The following is a 9,024-nucleotide window of genomic DNA, read 5'->3' on the forward strand; positions in this document are numbered from 1 at the left end:
ACTCCTGCTTAGTGATTATGTTCTTGTATAGAATATTGTCAATTTGGGTTGCTGTATTTTCCTGTATTTGTCCTATATCTCCTAGAGGGCAAAAGCCATAATTGCTATTTCCTTTGTAACTCCCAAAGAGTTAGGCATAACATTGAGCATAAAATGAGGACTCAATTACTACTGATGGTTGCCCAATTGTAATTAGTAAATTGGCAAAAATTGGTGGTTTTTAATGGTTAATAAAGGTACCATGTATCTAGTCTTAGGAAACAAAAGGTTTATTGAAATGCATGTAGATAAATTATCATCAGCATAAAACTGTTATGGAGTTTTCAACATGGGGTCTTTTGCTCTTAAAATGAAGTGAAGCTTTGCAAGTCCATTGTCCAATAGGAAAAATATTATATCTCTCTGTTCAGATAAAGTCCTTTAAAAAAGTATATCTCTTTTGAAACGGTCTTTTAAACATCTCCAGCCTGTGAATATATAACAAAACAAAAACCATATTAAAAAGATATAATTTTTGCCATTTAAAAAGAAGAATTAAATAGGAATGATTTAGGGGTAATAAACAATGAAAATACCTAGGAATTTGAAACTCTAAAATTTTCTCCTATTTTATTAAGTACATACTAAGATATTTGATATAATAAAAATAATTTGCCAAGACAAAATAAATGACAAGTGGTCATAAAAATGCAAATAAAGTCAATCATTTTATTATTACATATTTAGGAACAAAATTGAAATGTTATCTCCTCAAATAAACAATTTTTAAATAATTCTGATGTCAGTAATTTGGAAATACAGTCCTAAATGAGTTTTAATTTCCATTAAAGGCTAAATATCTTTAATAGAAGACTTGAAATCAATAAATATAGTAAGATAAAATAGGAAGAAACTTTCAGAAAATTTCTGAAACTTTGTGGGTCAATAGAAATTAGCAGTTAATTTTCTACAAATCATCCTCAGGGTAAAGTGAGTCATATTCTGTTTCCACAGGGTGCTCTGATCTGACCTGTTTGGCTCCCCCCAGGTGGTGTTGCTGTCCTTCTCCAATGGTGAGTCTGTTGAATGGGATTATCTTCATAGTGGTTTTCTTCATGGAATACCACCGGGTTTTCCAAGTGGCCCAAATAATGCCATTATCATAACCATTAGGAGTAGATGCTTTTGAGTAAGTGCCACCTAAAACAAGTCGTAGATGTACATATCATTATTCTGGAATCTTTTTACCTCTGCAAGTCTATGAAGAGCTGTCTATTACGAAGTGCATTGCCAGTTACATAAAATTTATAGCATTATCTGCTAACTGAAAATATCCCCAAAGATTCCTAAAATATCAATTTATAAAATAAACATTATTAAACAACATCTGTGCTGTGACTCATGGTCACATCCACACTTTAAATTTATTCACTACTAGTAGGGCTAGAAACCCAAAGTTCCCTAATTGGCCTCTGTCCCTAAGCTTATCCATCCTGGACTCAGCTACTGTGGACCATCTTTCCTCAGGCAGGTTAGAAGAGAAGGAGCCACAAAATTCCTGATGAGGTCATCTCAGGTTATTTGCAAGCACAATTTTATTGGTTGATTGAGGAGCTTTAGGAAATAGTTCTGGCATGTTATTTTATGTCTCCATGATAAAGTGCTGCCTCTGTTGATTTGCCTTCTCCTTGTCCTAGGGAAGCAGATCTCGTGTAATTCTGTAAAAGGCTTGTCAGAGCACAGCACTGGCATGAACTACAACTCTGGCATGGCTCCCCAGGTCACACAGATCAAGCATTTTCCCTTAGAGTTTCTTCTCATTATATGGTTTGTGAGTGCAAAGATAAGTTATGTTTCTCCAATTTAAAAATGTTGTGAAAACCAAACAGTTACTTTAAATAAACTTTGCAAAGTTTCCTAGTTGGTGATTGGCTAGGACATTAGGAGGTAAGGTTGCTCATCTCAGTAGGTGAGGAAACTATGGTTTGCTACAAGCCTGGAATGGTTTGGAACACTGGTTTCACTCATCCACCCAGCAGATCTGTGTGGGAAAGCCCTACTGATGCCAAACAGGTCTGGTCTGACTGTTTGGCTTTCCCCTGGTGGTGTTGCTGTCCTTCTCCAACGGAGAGTCTGTAGCATGAGATTATCTTCATAGTGGTTTTATTCATGGAATACCACTGGGATTTCCAAATAATGCCTTTATTGTAACATGGATCCTTTAGCATCAGTAAGCCTTCCCCACACATAACTGCTGGGTAGGTGAGTGAAACCAGTGTTCCAAACCATCCTAGGCTTATAGCAAACCATAGCCTCCTCATCCAACCCCCATCCTAAAATAAGTGTCTAGTATCCTCAGACTGGTCTCTTCTCTCAAGCTTTCACAAACCCCTGCCCTTACCAGTACTTGCCTGCTCTTTATTCCGTTCCTCCAAACACCTGTTCACTGCATGCATCTGACACAAAGCTCATGGGAAGCCAGGTTAATATGTCAACAAGCATCCATATAGTAATATTAATTCATCCAGATCATATATGGTATGTCTAAAGGAGATACCACAACCCGCAGTGCCAGCTATGATGGTGATAGTTTCACATATAATGCCAAACTACTGGATATTTTGCAGCAGGTAGATTTCTTTAGAAGGGCTAATTTTAGGCATGAACTTGGTATTATCCACTTCCAGTTTCAAAGAACTTAGTTGAAATAAAGAACATGATAAAATCCCTACTATCTTTATAAATTATTCTTCATTTCTTCATATCTATTTATTATTTTTTATGAAAATACTATACACTATACATTAACTTGGAATCTAAGAAAGGAAAACATACCTTGGTAATAAACTCCATTGAGGTGGCCAGCATGACACTTGTTCATCCACCAACCAGATCCATCCTGTTCAGCACAGTTGCCTTCAAACTTATCATTGTCATTGTCCCAGGTACTGAACTGCATGCCATTGTGGGATGTGAAAAACTTGTCACTAGGATCATCACCAAAATCATAGCCATCAAAGGCATCTCCAGCATCTCCACCAGCGAAGAAGGCATATGTTAGGCGGTACTTGTCAGCTTCAGGTCCCACCTTGAACATGGCATAGTCTGCAGTACTGAGAAGAAGGAAATACAACCATCGCATGCTGACCCTCCTCAGGGATCTCAGAAGTTCCCTCTTTCGTAGGACAGTTCCTTGGAATTTTTGACTTTGTTTCTTAAGGCTGAAATTTGCTCATTGAGTAAAGTTTTTTGCAAATCAGGCAAGAGGCAATAGATATGTGAACCAGTCCACAGCTCATTAACACTTCCCGGGATGGGCCTAGAAGCCTTTGAAGCATCTCAATGAAAACTAATAATTGCACTCACTTGAATGCTTTTTTGCTTGTTTCATTCTAAGATCAAATCCAGATGTATAGATGACTCTAATTTCATATTTTCTACTTTTATTGAAATGTTATGTGTTGCACACACATTATCATAGATCACAGAAATTATCTGACAGTGAGTGACTCTTAATTATTGCACAAAACTTGAAGGAGGTACAGTTCCATTAGCCACTCATACCACCTGAAGGGTTAGGTGCTAAAGGAATTTTCTTTCTCAAATCAGTGTGGTAGTGGCAAGAAGGAGAGCTTCTGAGGGCATTACACAATCAAAGTCTTCCCTGTGTGGTCCAAAGCATGTAAGCTGAAGGAGTTAGAGAGATTCTTTCCTGGAAAAAATTGTGGAAGTGGACAATACTTCTATAGAGTGGGGGGAAGGATGGGCCTTAATGAATGAACGGAAGTTTCCAGAAAATATTTAGCTTCTTTTCTAATCTCCAGTACCTGGGAAATGGAAGGTCATTTCCTAGAAGAAGGTCTACTGACTATAGCACTTTCTGGATTAAAAACCAACCAAGCAATTAAAAAAAAAATTCATGTGTTTGAAGACAATATATTTCACTATTCCTTAAACATAACAAGAGGGTTGGATATTTTTCTGCATTTTAATTAGGTAACAATGCTTAAAACCTTCAAATGTATCAAGCAAAAAGAAGCCTCTAGATCACCAAAAGAGCTAGCTGGTTTAATTTTAGGGTAGCTCATGATTTGACAGAGTAAATGGCCATTAAGGCACTGGGAAGTCTGAAGAGGCTGTATTTGCTTTTCAACCAGGATAGTTGTTAAGAGGACAGGCTCTAAAGTTAAACGACTTGAGTTCGAATTCTACCTCTACCATGTATCAGCAATGTGACTTTGAGCAAGTTAATATGTAAAATGGGATTAATAATAATACCTGTTTCATGAAGTAGTAATTTAGACTAGATAAAATTATAATTTTATTCTCAATTTCTGGGACTGATTAAAAGTTCAGTAATTAGCTATTATTCTGAATGGTTCCAGGGAAATTAGATTGTACCAATACACTTAGATTCATCCTGAATAGAATTTACCTTTTTGGATTGCCCAAGAACCAAACTGACTCCTGGAGAAAATGGTGGCTGGATGTGCTGTTTGCATTTGTCAGGCGGCATTTGCCGTTGTCTATTGATAGTTGGAAAGTGCACATTCCAGGCAATCTTTATAATAAAAAGTTAGAAGTCATTTCAAAACAGTACCTGGTTCTGCCATTCCAGTCTTCCAGTTCCACTCTTAATGTATATGGGATGGCAGACTGTGTGCTTATCAAATGAATCTTCTCATTTCCGAGCCAAAATTCTGTTGTGCCAGTAGGAGACAGATGTCCAAATCCTTCTTTATATTGAATCCAGTTTTTCTTGAAATCCACACTGCCATCAAGTCTCTAATTACACATTTGCATGGGCAAAAGGAGAAAATAGACTATCAATGCATGTAAAGAGAATGCTATCAACATTTTGTCAAAAATATGGAGCACTAGTTCTATCAATTCCCAACTAAGTGATCTTGGCCAAGCTACCTCAGTTTCCTCATGTATCAAATAGGAAAAATGATGGTTACTTCTTAGGGTTGCTGCAAGGATCATGAGAGAGAATATAAGAGAAATACTTAAGAGAGTTCCTGGTACATCATAAATTCTAAATTAGTGGTAGTATTAAAAACACACCTAGACGACTTCAGAACTCTAGCTGGATATTACTGATTCTTACACTTATGATGGAACCCATTGCTCAATCGTTGTCTGGCAACTAATACTTCCACCATTCATTCCCTCTGAGCACCCCCTGTAGGAACAGTTGTAACAGTGGCGGGAGGTAAACAGAAAGTAAAGGAGCCAAGATTCCTAGTGGGTATTAGCAAGTGGCAGATGCAACACAGGTTCCTTGTCTTGGAGCAGCCCAAGTGTATCCTCTGGTGTGTGAAAGGGTTGTGGTGGTAGCGGGGTGGTGGGGGTGGCGGGGTGGTGGGGGGTGGTGTTGGGCTTCATCATCTTGTGATGGGCAACCTCAGGTCTTGACCTACCTGACAAAAGAGTTTCCTTCTTTTTCTTTGTCACTGTGGTACTATGATTATGTGCCACCATGAATCTACAAAGTCAGTGCCAGTATAATATAGAGTCAAGTCACAAACTCTGAAACTATACTGCATAGGTTCAAATGCTGACTCTGTTGCTTATTAGTTATGTGGTCTTGGGCAAGTTATTTAACCTTGTGTGCCTCAGTTTCCTTTTCTGTAAATAGGAGTAACAGAAGTACCTTCCTCTTAGGGCTATTGCAAGGATTAAATGAGCTACGGTTCACAAGGTGCTTAGAAAAGTATCTGCCATATGGCAGAAACAATGTTGGAACTTATTAAATACACATGGTGGGGAAAAAATTACCTTCTGAAACACAGTCCATCCATTTCCAGACCCATCAATTTCACAGTAGACTAAGAATTGCTGGTTAGCTTTCAGAGGTTTGATAAAGTAAAGCCCGCTCTGTTTAGCTCCCTTATTGGCAATGTCTTGACAATCTAGAGAAGGAGAATCGACTTTTATTGTGGTTTGAAATGCAGGTAAGACTGTGCCAGCCTTGAAAAATAGCTTTTAACCTGTAGTAAACTATTCATTTTCCAAGAATAATTTTCTTACTTTTCACATCACTATTCCTTTTAAACTGTTTTTTAGCTATTCAAGAAAGGTCTAGACAACTGAAATTCTTAGACTTAATGGGTAGCCACTTTCTAAACTATTCCTATACATTCCAGTACATACTTTCTCCTTTACATTATTTACTCTGATGAACCTAATCCCAATATAACCTTCATCAGTTACCTTTCCCAGTGATATCATGGATTTGCACCGTGTCTTTGCAAGGTTCCTGGCACTGTGCTTCAAGCTGGGCTACCTTCTCTTTCAGGTTAACAATCTTTTGATTATTTGAATTATATATTTCCTGCAAAAATCTACAAACAGAAACATAAGATAACAAAAATAAGAAGACAAAAATAAGTATTCCTTTCAGAAGAGTAATTTTATATTTTCTTTGGAAACTGCTAAGTATTTTCTTAAGAATTACTTTCTGATAAATTATTCCATTCTTGGGGAAAATGTAAAATTATATTACTAAATTAACATGAATTAAAATTATAAACTTTTTGAAAAAGAAAAACAAATCAAAAAATCAATTAAAACAGGAATACAATGTGGACCTGAATCTTTTTACTTAGAATGGGGCATATTGTCTCAACTCCCAACACAAATAACAAAGTCCTTGTCAATAAGCAAATGTCATTGACATTTTGCTTTTTACTTTATGCATAAGGGACAGCAGATAGCAACCTGCAAGAGTGACGAGACTGGTTAACAGGAACACCCCCTGATGCTTTAGAAGCAGGAAGGCCTCAGTTCAGTAATTCACACGTGCTGAAGCAGTATATCTTTCACTTGTGGATCTACTGAGGCTATACATATAAGCTTCGATCTAAAATATAACTTACACATGGACATGATCTGGAACGTTATTGTATGTAAAATAAAACAACAGATACTTCCCCTTTCTTCTTTAATGCTTCTGGTTACATAGCTTTGGGAATGGACTGGGGGAAGTAAAAAACCCTCCTTTTGTAGTTACTTACAGGGTGGCTTGTAAATATTCAAAAAGTGATAGAAAACTGTCTACAATGCATAAACTGTTCTTTCTTTGAAGTAAAAAAGGGTAGACAAACTATTTGTCCACATTTTCCCTCTACCTTGTCTTAGGCAATTTCTGTACAATAACCTCCTTCAACTTCAATGATGGACAATAATAATGCAAGTAATAATAATAACAATAATAACAAGGGCCCTCTGATAGCAAAAAGAGGAGAAATCGTTCCTGGGCCACTTCTCCCTAGCTACTATTTATCTCAATTTCTCAAGCTGCTTTGAGAAAAATTTAGAAAAAAAAATTGGGGAAAAATATTAAAACTGTATCTGAGACCTTATGTTCAGAAAGTTTATGAGTCCCTGAGAAGCTGTTAACAGAGACATTCACTTCCAAATGAAGGGAAGAGACTATGCAGGTTCATTCTGCAATGATCAACATGAGCTTTGCAATGTTTGCTACACTTAGTCTCTCAAGACATGTTTCTTCCTGCTCCACATTCAATATAATTTACTTTAGGAGCCAAAATCCTTACTATGCCTCTGCTTGCTAATTTTTTTAACCACCAATTTGTCAACATTTTTATAAAGAGGATTTTATTTTCAACACCCAGATTCCTATGAGATTGATTTTATGTTGTAAGATAAATGGGGGACGGGGAAAAAATTTTCGATAAATATGGTCAAACTAGCATTTGAAGACATCTAGAACATCTTTCTTCAATGTGATTATTAATAAGCAATTATAATCCAGTATAATTTATATTGGCCTAAAAACTTCTATCTCTACTATGCTCAACATAATCAGGCATAATGTCACTGGGATATTATAAATGGGGAAAACACATTAAAAATTACTTTCACTCAAGTATAGAATATTAAATAAAAACTAAATCAGTCTTGCAGAGCAAATTAAAACAAAAATCCTTACCGAATACTTGAGTCATGTGTTAAAATCAATGCTTCATATTTCATAATTTCTTCTAACATTTTCCTGGACTTCAGAGTAGCAGAGTCTATCGTATCTGTAATATAGGATCAGAGACATAAACATCCTTAAGCAAATAAAACAACTAAAACAACAGCAAAAGAACTTCACAGATTATTATTAGTAGTTTTTGGTCAGTAGTCTTTATTTTCTCACTTGGTTTTGATGGTTCATCAGGATTATAACTGAGTTGGATTGCTTTTATCAGCTCTTTGACTTCTGATGTTTTGTTTTCAACTTGATGTAAGATGTCTTCCAAAGACAGTAGATCCTTGTCTACTTTGGTTTGATAAGTAGACAGGAAATCTGCAATGCCACAGGTAGTTGGACAATAACTACCCTGAAAATATAACAGTGATTAAAAATGTTGACAGATGCTACACTTAAAATCTATTAAGAAAAATAGGTAAAACCTGTTGTTTTTAAAAAGTTGCAAGTGCCAGATGATATTTATGAGTGAATTGTTTCTATTCCTCTTCCCCTCTCCAGTTCACACACAAAGGGAGAAACATAAAAACTACTTACGAATCTTTCATCTAAGATGCAGCAGTTGTCTCTGGTAGCAACATACTAAAAGAGAAAAAATACAGAAATTTCACTAGTTTATTATCTGTTCTACTTTCCAGCTTTCCATTTAAAACAATGTTTTGTGAAGAGCACACTTACTGCCACACATGTTGAAGAGAGAAATAAAAGAGCATAAAAGTAGAGAATTAAATTCCGGGGGTTCAAGGACCAACTCATGATGTCTGAGTGCCCGGAGCTCCGAGCCTTGTAGCGTCAGCACTGTCACCTCTCAGGCTCCAATTGTCCCTTTATGTAAGCTCCTGGGATAGCCAGGACTGCAAGTGGCTGGAGCTGATCACGGGGCCTCCTTACCAGAAGGGTGGGGAGGTCTTTCCCGTACCTTTTTCCTCATCCTGGCCTCCAACCTATACTGTCAGGTTCCCAGATTTTGCACACAGGTTGAAGCTCCTCCTTTTTGGCCCAGCTCAAGGTTTTTTCTCTGATCCAAAATTATCTGCAAAGGC

At 36.8% G+C, this 9,024-nt stretch overlaps 1 protein-coding gene across 2 annotated transcripts; it reads right to left on the reverse strand.

The window, feature by feature from the left end:
- Nucleotides 1-248: 248 nt before the first annotated feature.
- FGG (fibrinogen gamma chain) lies at nt 249-8,784 on the reverse strand. 2 transcript variants are annotated; one of them, XM_002815235.5, is made up of 10 exons: nt 8,660-8,784; nt 8,519-8,563; nt 8,150-8,333; nt 7,937-8,030; nt 6,196-6,326; nt 5,761-5,894; nt 4,580-4,764; nt 2,815-3,092; nt 1,010-1,179; nt 249-467 (listed from the first exon to the last, which is right to left on the reverse strand). In XM_002815235.5, the coding sequence occupies exons 1-10, from the start codon at nt 8,735-8,737 to the stop codon at nt 453-455; spliced, it is 1,314 nt and encodes a 437-aa protein (XP_002815281.3). In that variant the 5' UTR covers nt 8,738-8,784; the 3' UTR covers nt 249-452. The 2 variants fall into 2 exon arrangements, with proteins under 2 accessions (XP_002815281.3, XP_009238669.3); XM_009240394.3 differs by lacking the exon at nt 249-467 and having other exon boundaries at nt 947-1,179.
- Between the last annotated feature and the right edge of the window lie 240 nt (nt 8,785-9,024).

This window comes from Pongo abelii, chromosome 3, assembly GCF_028885655.2.
Source record: "Pongo abelii isolate AG06213 chromosome 3, NHGRI_mPonAbe1-v2.0_pri, whole genome shotgun sequence".
Lineage (NCBI taxonomy): Eukaryota > Metazoa > Chordata > Mammalia > Primates > Hominidae > Pongo > Pongo abelii.